Below are 12359 nucleotides of genomic sequence, written 5' to 3'. Positions count from 1 at the left end.
GACTTGAAATGAAAGAAGTATGACAGAAACTGAGGTAATAAAGAGATGCTTGCCAGGTTTGGGGCACATCCACTACAGGGGTGCTACTGGAGGAGTTCCTTACCCTCGAGTAGACATTGGGAAATTTAGTAATATTATTCTTCTTTAGGGCTAGATGAAGAGAAGACAAAATGAAGGTTAAAAATGGAGAAGGAGGCTGACCGGTGCACGTCAGCCAAACAATTCACACTGGCTTTGCTAAAAGAGCGCTGCAAGAGCCAAGCGGTGTGGCAGTAGGCTGGATGTAGAAAAGCTAGAGCTGGGTAAGGACACGAGAGAGGACAGAGCTAGAGGTTGTTAACTGTTTCAACTGGCAGAGGAGGGAGGAGGGAGTGGAGAGAAGGATAAAAGCTTTTTCTTTCTCCTTGTTACTAGACCCAGACTGCTTTGCAAAGTGGCTACCAGCAAGATGGAAGAGAGCCCATTTCTACCTTTCTGTGCAGCACAACTGTAAACTGAAACAAACACAATTCATCACCACCAAAAAAACAAAACACTGAAGCATGCATGCAGCCAGGGAAAAACACTGACAACCAGTGATTCAAACACCTTAAAACCTTCAGTGAAGCAACCTGGTTGCATGTTAGTAGCACACACAAACTCCTGAAATGCACCAGATGATCTATATGCACACACCATGCAGAATAGCAACGAGCCTGACAGACCACACCGAGTCACCGAGAAGTGACCCAGAGCGGCAAAGCGAGCGTGGCACATGGACTAACTGGGAGAGCAGGGGGTGCAGTAGGAGCAAGCAGCAGGGATGAAGCAATCAGCATGCACACAACTATGAACATGTGATAATGACATGTGATAGTCAACAAACATGAATTTTGAATGAAAACACTCTTTGAAAACACACACAAAAAAAGCAAGGTATAATGCCACAGACACTTCTACATCATACCTGCCGTGAAGATGATGACCTTAGCTTGTATATTGCAAGATGTAGTGCGACATGTTAATGTCATAGTGACCCAATTAGAGGCTAAGAAGAGAAAAACTTTTTAAGTATGTTCATAGCTCAGTAATTGTTTTTGAGTCTTGGCCACTAGATGGCAGCAGCCAGCTTAACGGCGTTTCTTTACTTCTCAGCACTCTTAAAGTCCAGATTGGAAACTGCTCTCTCTGTGACATTATGGTTTGCTGTATTTGATAAAACAATGATGATCAATGTGGGTGTCACACTCCATGCATTTGTGGAAAGAAAACTGTTACCCCAGCACCTTATGATGGTCAGTGAGGGAGAAAATGTGAACACACGTGGGGTGAGGGAGAATTGTTTTGAAAAAGACAAAAAAAAAACCAAGAAACACAACACCCGCACTCGGGCGTGTCTCCAGGGCTTGTCACAGTGCACATGCACAGGTCCGAGGTGTGAGAGGTGAGCGTAACTGTTAAAGGAGAATCGTGGGGGGGGGGGGGAAGGCATGCAGAGGAGGAAGGAGAGAAGGACACCAAGAAGAGAACTGTTTGTTTCCAGCAACCTTTGAGAAGATAGAGAGTTCTACAAGCTTAGTAATGGTACTCCTCATTGAGAGCGGACTCGCAGAAGAACCGAGAGCCACGCTTGGCTGTGCGGGCGGTAAAGGGCACGGTCTTCAGCACTGCATTGGAAACGACAGGGACAACAGCCAAGACAAAACAAGACAAATACAATGTAAGAAAAGCAGACTCCTACAGGGGTTTAGCACTGGTTAGCACTAAGCAAAATACCCAACAACACCATCTCGATGCAAAGGCGAAGTCTTTTTTTAAAGAAGGTCACAGCGAATTCTACAGCCGAATTCTCCCAAAACCAGATGATATCAAGGTTATACTGTTAAGGAGACATCAGTAACATTTTACTGTTATAGCTCTTTGATAATGAGCCAACTGTCACCACTTTATCTTTAAAGCCTGGGTTGTTACTGTTACAATCCATTAGATGTTTTGTATTTTTATAAAAGTAGTCTGTATTCTGTAGAAACTATCTAACATTTCTCTCTAAAATGTAATTAAATATAAAAGATAAAACTAAATACTTAAAGTTCATCTTTTATTGCTGCTTCTCAGAACTTCTGTTTGCCAGGGGCAGCCAATCAGTAGAGAGATGGCTTAAAGGGAGGTTGGTGTTAAACTGAACTGAAGAGATTCAATGAGGCCTAGTTTAAGCTATACAAAGACTATAATAAAAGCTACAGAGTGCCTAAAAAATACACTGAAGCTTACTTAGGTACTGAACTGAGTTAATACACTCAGTTGCTCAAGTTTACTCAAGTTTTATCTCCCCTCAGTAAACAAAGGGTGAATTTCATCCCTAAGTTTTTATTGCTGGAGATAGTCATATCCGGGATTGCCTATGTACAGATGGTGTTACAAAGCAAAGACAAAGCAGATAAGCCACGATGAGACACATTTGAGTTGAACAGATTGCCGTCAGTGCATGTTTGGACTAGTCAGGTATTACCTTTGGTTCTCAAGAACCTGACAGTTGAAACTTAAAAGAGCCAAAGTCATTGTGTTAGTTTTGAATCCTTCTGTTAATGACTGCTTTTATAGCAGAAAAGGACCTTCATGCAGGGCACCAAGTGTGTGTGTGTGTGTCTGTGTGAGTGTGGATGTGTGTAAATATGAGTTTAGCCACAGACTGTAGCCACGTGATCCGGGGGACGTTACCCGTAATGATGTCCTCGATCGCTCCATCTTTGCCTTCGTAGACGTGGCGACTGTCTTTCACCTGTTTCCTTCTGAGCTCCTGGATCAACTCTTGCTGCTGCCTCTTGCTCTTATGGGATGGAGACTGAGGAAGACACAGGCACATAAAAGTGTTACGGCCAGTAAGTAAAATATCTTCGACAAAGGATTCTCCCACTTGTAATTTGTTTCAGCTCAAAAAATGCCTCTGTTCATTCAGGCGTGTGTGTGAGTTAATTGAACCGTTCAAGTCGTATAATCGCCGATTCTGAGTTGATGCGATGTGACTCAGCAGGGCGTAAGACTGCAGAACTAGATACAAGCGCGCCCAGCAGGCAGTCGGCACTCAACTAATCCTGTGATCAAGAGTCTGGAGGAAATTAGGATGAAGCGGAAGGGGAGGAGGTGGAGCTGTCTTACCTTCTGGTCATTGTGATCCTCTGTAGACTCCTGTCCTAGAAAGTAGGGGGTTGGGGATAAGTAGAAAAGGGTAGTTGGAGAGCTGGGAAAGGAGGGTGGGAGGTGGGGTGCTTACCTTCTGGTCTTCCTCCATCATGGCTTCTTGCTCCATAAGTTTTTCCAGCATAATCTGCTCCTGTCTTTTCCTTTGCTCATTGTCCTCCTCCGCTTGCTGAGAAGATTTCACATTCATGTTCAAATTCAATTCAATTAAATGAAGTGAAGACTACTATTTATCATGTGTGTTTTGTCTGTTTCTGTCCAATGTGTGAGACTAATATCCAACTCACCCTGTAGGCCTTAACAAATCGCACAAACACAGGGAAGAAGACTGATGGCGGTGTGGTTTTGGCATTCTCGCCGAAGAATTTCACCACCTCATCAAAAGCATCCTTAAAAAAAAGCAAAAACAAGAGCAAAAGGCACAGATATCTGTCAAATGAAGTAACACAGACTCATTGCCTGCACTGTATGTGGACCAATCACGTTTGCATGCAAATACATGCCCCAGTGTCTGACAGCGAGCCACGAATCACCCTTTTACCTGTGCGATCTTGGCATCATCCTGCAGCTTCTTTAGCTTGCTCTCATTGTGTGCAATGAACTCTTTGAGCATGGTGTTGTGGCCATGCATGCTGTATTCTCTTTTGGTCAGCTCCATGCCTCTCTGCAGCTCCTTAACATCCAGCAGGACGTTCTCCAGCGACACTGTGAACACAGAGAAGTTTAGCTTACATGACACAAACCTGTACATGTAAAGTGTGTAGCATCTTCTAGATCTAAATCACATTGTTCTCCCGTGGGCTGTAGTGCAGTTTGAGCATCTAGATTGTTGTGGCATGAGTTGTCTAGCTTTCTACATTTCTGCTATTTTCTTTCTATTCCCTTACTCTCACAGTCAGATACATGCATGGAGTAGATTAACTTCTTCTTCCAACTGCTCCCTTTAGCGGTCGCCACAGTGGATCGTCTGACTCCATCTCACCCTAATCCTCCCATCCTCCACTGTCACACTAACCCTCTGCATGTCCCTCCTTCACTACATCCATGAATCTGCTCTGCGATCTTCCCCTTTCCCTCCTGCCTGGTAGCTCCATATTCAACATGGTTTGTACTTTATATCCAGTCTCCCTCCTCTGCACATGTCCAAACCATCTCAGCCCTGTCCCGTACTCATTTTTAATCTCATCCATCCTGGTGGTCGCTCCCACTGAAAATCTTAACATCTTGCGCTCTGCTTTTGTCAGTGCCACCATCTCCAAACCGTACATCACAGCAGGTCTCACTACCATCTTGTAAACCGCTCCTTTTACTCATCCTGCCATCCTTCTGACACTCGTTTCCACCTGCTCCACCCTGCCTGCACCCTTCTTCACCTCTCGTGTGCACTGTCTGTTACTTTACATGGTGGACCCCAGATATTTAAACTCATGTACCTTCACTACCTTTACTCCTGTTACACTTGTCTCTATTCTAAATTGTCCATATGTGTGAATCAACCTATCATAGACAGCTGACCTATGCACGGTGCCTTTCACCCTAAAACAGACTACAACTCACATCTGCACAGGTTGGCAACTCACACTGCAATAATCTAGATGGATAAATTGCACCGCCGGCTAGAGAAAGAAATACACAATTAAATTCTGGAGTTTATTCCAAGAGAAACATGATAAGATTCTGTCTGTTTCTCACTGACAGACGCAGTCAGATTATGCGCTGTTCACTTCCGCCCAACTTAACTTCACTGTACGACTCACCTGCTGCAGCTTTCTCCACATAGTGCATCTCATTGTAGAAAAGGGAAACTTGTGTGTATTTCTCTCTAACCACATTGGCTATGTAGTGTAATAATGTTTGTTTCCGGTCTGTAGACTTGGTATCAAGCAGCTGCAAAGAAAGAAAAAACAGACATGTTGAAACATTTTCTAAAAGTCTTTAAAGTTTTGCTAAAAGGTAACAAAATGCAACTTACCAAGTCTAAACTCTGCAGCTTGAATCCATACACCGCTCCTCTTTTGCTGCTGTTCATGTAGTTTCCAAGAGCTAAGATAATCTGCAGGACAGGAGCAAACAAGAATGAAAAAGGAAACCACGCATGCATTTGACACGATGCGTCATAAGGGACGCAAATGGTTCCGTTACCTCTAAAATCTTCTTCAGTTTCTGTGATGACTTGATGGACACAGATGCTGCAATGACTGCATGCAGTTGCTGTGGGTGAGAATGAGACATCAAATCCAGCACAGCGCTGTTGCTTTCTAAGGTTGCAGCATAAAAACATTAAGAATGACAACGTAGCGTCGTTATTCACCGGTGTAAGCATCTGCACGCTTTCGGCGAAGTTGCCGATGAAGGCCATGATGGTCATCTTCTGCATGAGCCTCTCGATCTTACTGAACTGCATCATGAAGCGGTCCTCATCCGTCAAGCTTTCGAGAGGCTTGCGCTCCTTCTCGAACTGTCGCAGGACTTTAATCTCGTTCTCCGTGGGCTGGAAGCGCATTAGACACTCCACGAAGTCCACCGGCAGAGTCCGTAAATCAAACCTGGACGATGAGGAGACACAAGGACACGTGTTATGAACCATTAGTCTATTTTATAAGAAAAACAGGCATACAGCCATGTGAGTTTAGGAAAACAGACTGCATGCAGGAACACCAGTTGAAGGCTTACAGTTGAATGGCTTTGCAGATCTCCTCGGGTGTCTTGCCCACTTTCCTCAGCGTGATGGCCAGGTTCTTTGCCCTGTTGGAGTCCAGCAAAGTCACCTTGTTGGGTCCCTTCTGGATGACCTTCTGCTTGCTTGCAGTGAGGTCGATGGGCGGGCCCTGGGCTTTCGTCTTAAACATCTCCTCGAACTCATCAACATTCAGGTCCTAAAAAGCAACAGCAGTCAATTCGTGATTCATTTTCCTGGGATATAGGCAGGAAACGGATGCGTAACCTCTGAATCAGCGGAGAGCTTTACCTCCAGTATCCTCTCATCATCAATCTCATTGAAAACAGTCCCGTTGATCTGGTTTGGTTTCAGGGCCACCCAGTTGAAGACGGGCATACGGAACTTGGTCTTTATGGGTTTCTTGATCTTAACAGCTTAAACAGAATACAGACAAGTTAGCACAGGGTGTCTATCTACAATCAACAGTTCACATAAGCATGCAGGTGAAAGGGTAGACAAGTACCTGGGACTGGTAACACACATGGATATGACTCTCTGGGTAGCTAGATGCCATATCTGTCTAATCTCTAAAAACAAAGTCCCACTTTGTGTTATTTACATTAACTAAATGCTTTCTGTAAGCCCTTCAAAATAAAACAGAAACTACGCTGCCTTGTATGTATTTTTTCCCCAAATAGAGCAAAGCTTCTTAGCCTTTGGCTGGACAGTAAAGGCCAAAGGGGATCGGTGTACCTGTTAAGTAAACGGTGTATGCGGTAAGCCTGATGACAAACTATTTATTGGACAGATTATAGCTATTTGTAGCCACCACTGCTGCTTCATTGAAGCTGAACATTGACATGGTGCCCTGATTCCCCACACGGACAAGGTGTCAGCAGGGACAAATAAGATAAGGCTGTCATGGGAAAGGTAAACAGCATTCCAGTATGCACGGCGCCTATCGCTTTAATCATCTGCATGCCACAGCAGGTCACTGTGCCTCAGCATGCACTCAACTCTTTCTGATGTTGCCAGATTTCATTCAAATAAACACTTAAACAAACACTGGAGTAATACTGCAGAAATGTGGAGATTGCAGTGTTTTTCAAGGGAAAACTAGTTGGGGATGTGTTGCTTTATATAGCATGTTGGCAAGCGCACGTTAATGAAAATGGTGAAAGAAGACAGAAAGTGTTTGAGAAACGTGAAAATACAGCATGAATACAGCAAACAGGTTTGTGTTTTTAACTGGGGAAGTGAAATGTGGGACACTAGAGGGGAGGGGTGGGGACAAAACAGCAAACACGACAAGCATAACCTACAGAAGAGTTTGATGGGTCCCTCTGGTCGGCAAAAAAAGGAAACAATTATAAGACAAATAAAAAGGAGGGTTAGTGAGAATTAATGCACATCTCAAATCACACAGTACAGTATAGAATCTGCTCTCCGAGGGGGAAATATTTACCCCCATCTACATACAGTAAGAGCTGATTAGTGACAGAACTTAGTCATCAAGTCACACAAGGGTCACTTATCAATACTAATCCACTGAGCAGAGCAATCCTAGTAAAATAAGTCTGAACGTGTATTGTGGTGTTCTACTCAACACAGATGGGAAACAAAATATATAATAAATATGTTCCTGTCTTTCTATTTATCTGATTGCCGTTTTTTAATATTCTGTTTGAGCCCACCAACTAAAATGAGGCCAATCAGTGGCTACTGTCTAACTCAGTACATCACAAACTGGCAGCAGCTCTACAGTAAAAAGCCTCCCAGCAGTATCTCTGGAATTAGATGGTCCTTTCAGCTGCTTGTTTATCTCCCAAGAGGTCACCACAGCAGACGATTTGGCGTGTTTAGTCTTACGCCAGATGCCCTTCCTGACATAACTGTTGACCACAATGTAAGAGTGACACTGCTGAAAGTAATACTTATTAAGAAAAGGAGTTTTACAGGAGAATCGGTACAAAACCCCCCACATTTTTATGCAAAGGAGACACATCGGTAACAGGATTGTTAAGATCATACGGAGCTGAAGAATTCAGCCAGTCCTAGGAAACACTTGTAAGTGACTGGTAATAAAAAATGTTAAAAAACTGGCACAAAGTAAGAGGCAAAAGTTCCTTTAGGGCTAAAATACATCTTTAAGCAACCAAAGTTTTCCCACTTGCTAAATTGTTAAAACTTGCTGTGGTTTTTCTTTGCATTTAAAGTAATCGCCATATGACTCCATATGCAGTGATTTCTGTGCACTTTATGAATCGCAGGGGGAGGTTTTGATTAAAAAGTAGCTCAGAGCAGCTCATTAAACAAAAAAGAAAAAATGAACCAGCTGATTTTTGGGGGGACAGTGAGCTAAATCTAAAGCTCAAAACTTTAATGTCACAACCTGAGTCAAGCCTGACACCAGAGTTTGATGAAACCTTGGTTTTATTTTTAAAAAATTCTTAATAATCTCAGCTAAAAGATTAACTACTTATCTCCCAGAAAGCACGAAGGCAAGACGTGGTGTCGCCTCAAAAGCCAACCTCAGGCTCGCCTTTACCCAAACTGAGACTCCTGCGCGGCCACTGCAAGGCGAGTAGAGGTTGCAGGGGATTGCAAACCGTGAACTATGAATTGAAGCTAGCTTGTTTGAGTCTGTATGAAAGTGAACACTGAACACAAGGTCTTTACTGTGAAGCAGCGGCAACATGTATCAGATAGCCTCAAGGTAAACTAGAAGCAGCTGAGTACATTAGCCGCTGTTATGTAATATTCCAGAAGTTTGTGTGTACAGCAGCAAACCTGTACTAAAGCAAATCAAAAGCAGTGCTAAAGCAGAGCCACATAAACATCACCTCTTGTATTATCCTATATGAACAAATTGTGCATAATCCCTATTCTACACATTTTCACAATGCATTAAAGAACATTGACTCAGTTGATTTGATGACCTTACCTGCTAACCCAGAGTTCATGATAACGGTGGGAGTCCCACAGCCGGGCAGTGGGGGGGCCACTGGAGGAGGCGGAGGAGGGAGAGGGGCTGAAGTCTCTGTAGGCATTCCTGGGGGTGGCGGGGGAGGCGGAGGGGGTGGTGGCGGAGGCGGGGGAGCTGCTGCTGGAATTGTTGACGTTGGTCCGTTTGACACTGGGAGAGGGGTAAGAAAAACAGTTCAGGCTGACCCGCTGTTATCGGCTCGGTTTTCTCCAACTAATAATTCTGAGCTAATGTTAAACTTACGTGTGCCGTTCATCGGAAGCGGCGGGGGCGGAGGAGGCGGTGGAGGTGGAACAGGTGTGCCCGCCGTAAGTGCAACATGGTTTGGACTGACGGCTACACCGTTTCCGCCGATCACGGCGCCCGGCGAGCCCTCCGTAGCGGAGGGTGGCGACGTTAGGATTGAGATGTCTCCGTCTCCTTTCTTGTGGATCTTGATGGTGCCCTGCTTCTCCAGCTCGTGGATCTTCTTCTCGAGTTTACTTTGTCGCTGGATGGCCTCGTCCTTCTCCTTCAGCATCTGTCGCAGCGAGTGCACCTGCGAGCTGGCATCTTTATAGACTTCCTGTGTGGTACAGGGAAACAGAAAAAAGGAACATATGAGAAGAACAGAAAAAAACGTGTGGCGATATTTTACATTTTCTCTCCCATTAGCTAAACTAGCTATCACCAAGTTGAAGAACTGATGTCAAGGTAGAGAAAACGGGTCTGACCCTGATGGATTCCAGCTCCTTGTTCCTTTGCATCAGCTGCTTCTCCAGCTCTACAATTTTGGCCATGGCCTCATTCTCCATGTCCTGCAGCTTCTCTGTCATCTATGGGAACAGTATCAGGAAGAAAAGATTGCAGAGTGATGTGAACTAACTGAAGAGACACCATTCGAATCAACATGTTAGCACAGAAATATACTGAGGCACTACGAGGGTTTCATATTTTCATGTATCTGGATTAAAAATGATCTGTCAGGGCCTAAAAGTTCTGCATTTTTCAAAAAGAAAACCCTTTGCACCATATCAAGTTGCTATTCCATCAACTTCCTATTGTTAATATTCAGACTGCTGCAAGAGAAATAAGATCAAAACGGCAACTTCGCCTCAAGTCAAAGAGTACAACCAACACTAGAGGGTTCTCACATGTGATATGTTCTCCTCCAGCTCCTCCACCCGCTCCAGGGCAGCATTTTTGGTCTCCGCATCCTCCAGCAGCGCTCCCACATCAAACACATTATCCAAGTAAGCCTGGATCTGGACCTGCAGCTTATCACTCTCTGTGTGCTTTAGTTTCTGCAGAGCAGATACAACAAGTTAGGGAAGAGGAGCTGTAGTTTGATTTCAGCTCACAGCATTGGGATAACATCGATCTTTCTGCAGAAAGTCAGGAGACAAAGAACTACAAAGCTGACCACTGTTTCTGAAGTAATGGAAAAGCCATTATTGACAGTGGTTGCTGTCTCAGGGGCACTGTAATGACAGCCTATCCTCTGGACTGTGAGTGTTCAGAAGAATGTCTGTCTAGCCATTTTCCTGCAGCACTATGTCTCAACTCACATCTAAGTAGTCGTCCAAACACAGCTTGGTGAAGTCGTACTGTAGATGAACCCTGAAGTTCATGTCCTCCACTGAGTGCACGACGATGTTGATGAACTGCATGCACGCCACCTGGGGAATGGCAGGTAGGAACGGTTAGCGAGAGAGAGAGTTCACTGCATATGCATTTTCTATATTACACTGTTTATAGGGCTGTAAAACACCTTTATAGATCAGTGTGCAACAAGTTTGTGTTTTTATACACCAGTTTGCTACTTCCACGATTTGGTTTTTATGCTCATATATAATATATGTTGCCTTTTATTATGTCTCGGGTATATAAATCCTTATTATTTTGCTTGCTTAGCTGGCAGGGTAGCTTATCTGGCAGATTAAAAGGATCTGAAAAAACAAATGAACAAAATCTGCCAGTTCAACACTACTATGGGAGCTTGCATAAACAGATCAAGGGGGATCTACTCACAGTTTCTAATGCACACACGCGCGCTTCCCAACGCTAAAATGGGGATTCATGAACATCCTACAACAAGCTCAGCTGCCCCAGTGTGAGAAAGCAGCTTTTGGCAAAGTCTGTTCACTTCAGAGCTGCTGTCAGGTGACGACTGCCTATCGGGGGGACTGCAAGGGAAACTTGTTCAAAGTGAAGCACTATTCAAGCACAGCCTCTGTTGGTTTTCACTCAGATTAATTAGAATGGATTCACAGAGGTGTGACGTATAAAATCAAGCATAAGGTGGCATGTCCATCGATGTTCTTAAGTCTTTTCTGTCAGATTAATTAACACTGCTGAGCCTTGAAAAAACAGAAGGTCTTTGCTTAGGGATCCTCAGGTTTGATCCACTGCAACACACATCTGTAGCTTATGCAGTGACCTTGCACAGAAACTGATAGTACTGCATATCACAAAACTGGAGGAACAGTTTGTTAATTTTTTACACTGAACTCCTGCTCTACCTCCTGGTAGAGGCAGGGCAGGTCATCTACCAATCGAAAGGTTGGTGGTTTAATTTGCATGTCAAAGTAATCTTGAGGAAGATACCAGACACTGAGCTGCTCTCGATGTGTTCACTGAGTGTGTGTGTGTGAATGCTAAAAAGAAAAGAATCGGACGTAGAAAACAGTTGTAAAAAGAGCTCATTTAGGTACAAGTATGTTTACCATTTAAGTTCGATTGGGGTTTAGACAGGTATATGAGGACCTGTTTCTAACCTCTTCTGCCCACACATTACAGTTCACATCATTTTCTCTGAACTTTTGACACTGAAAAATCATTCGGCTTCACAGAAAGGGTTTTCGGGGATTGCAGCACAATTAACAGTCATCACAACTGTGCGTAGGCTGACCATGAAGTCAATGTTGTTGTCCTCATTCTTGAAGTACTCCATTAGCTTCTCGAATCGCTGCTCCTCCATACACACCTGCAAAGAAAACCACACATTAATTTACTTCATTTGTTTTAGACCAGCTGGAGAAACAAAGCCAGGGATTTAGCCAGGAATTGCACCTCATAGACTTATTAATCATGTGTCAATATGTGGTTAAAAACTACTGATGTAAGCTGCAAAATACTTTACAGCTTCCTATGATCTCAGAGAGAGCTGTTTTCAAAGCGATAATTAATAAGATACGTTTTTATGAAGTGCTGCAGGATCATTCTTTTATTTTATTTCAGCTACAGTTTGCACCGTGCATCTGTTTTCAATGTTACTCGCAGTATGTTAAAGCGTGTTTAGAGTGGAATTTGGGAGATAAAAAAGAGGGAGTAGAGAGATGCTGTGCAGTTCAGGGAGTTCATGTGGATGTCAATGAGGCAGACAGAGGATGATAAAGAATTGAGAAGGAAGGGAAGAAGGAAAAAAAGAGGGATGCAATGCTGTGAGCTTTAGCCTGCAGCCCCCATCATTCAGCAACATATCTAAGTTACTCAGAAAAATAGATCTCGCATTATGGTCGACAGTGTCACTTTTCATCTAAAAGGAAAAAAAAGAAA

The 12359-nt window shown here is 43.8% G+C and overlaps 1 protein-coding gene across 8 annotated transcripts in view; it reads right to left on the bottom strand.

The window, feature by feature from the left end:
• Positions 1-12359, bottom strand: part of fmnl2a (formin-like 2a) — a 49757-nt gene that overhangs the window by 2278 nt on the left and 35120 nt on the right. The window contains exons 10-28 of one of the 8 annotated variants that reach the window (XM_040028002.1): positions 11713-11787; positions 10370-10480; positions 9956-10105; positions 9536-9637; positions 9066-9387; positions 8781-8972; positions 7159-7179; positions 6146-6270; positions 5851-6053; positions 5489-5723; positions 5320-5388; positions 5150-5230; positions 4935-5064; positions 3719-3882; positions 3465-3566; positions 3251-3346; positions 2698-2821; positions 1527-1646; positions 65-150 (exon numbers count right to left, since the gene is read on the bottom strand). In XM_040028002.1, coding sequence (XP_039883936.1) covers positions 1555-1646; positions 2698-2821; positions 3251-3346; positions 3465-3566; positions 3719-3882; positions 4935-5064; positions 5150-5230; positions 5320-5388; positions 5489-5723; positions 5851-6053; positions 6146-6270; positions 7159-7179; positions 8781-8972; positions 9066-9387; positions 9536-9637; positions 9956-10105; positions 10370-10480; positions 11713-11787 — 2394 coding nt within the window. In that variant the 3' untranslated portion in view covers positions 65-150; positions 1527-1554. Of the gene's footprint in view, positions 1-53; positions 151-1526; positions 1647-2697; positions 2822-3250; positions 3347-3464; positions 3567-3718; positions 3883-4934; positions 5065-5149; positions 5231-5319; positions 5389-5488; positions 5724-5850; positions 6054-6145; positions 6271-7158; positions 7180-8780; positions 8973-9065; positions 9388-9535; positions 9638-9955; positions 10106-10369; positions 10481-11712; positions 11788-12359 lie in introns of those variants that run through there. The other 7 variants (XM_040028006.1, XM_040028000.1, XM_040028001.1 and 4 more) reach the window with 7 other exon arrangements.

This window comes from Simochromis diagramma, unplaced genomic scaffold (genome assembly GCF_900408965.1).
Source record: "Simochromis diagramma unplaced genomic scaffold, fSimDia1.1 OVJJ01000343.1, whole genome shotgun sequence".
Lineage (NCBI taxonomy): Eukaryota > Metazoa > Chordata > Actinopteri > Cichliformes > Cichlidae > Simochromis > Simochromis diagramma.
This window is presented reverse-complemented; position numbering and strand designations above follow the sequence as displayed.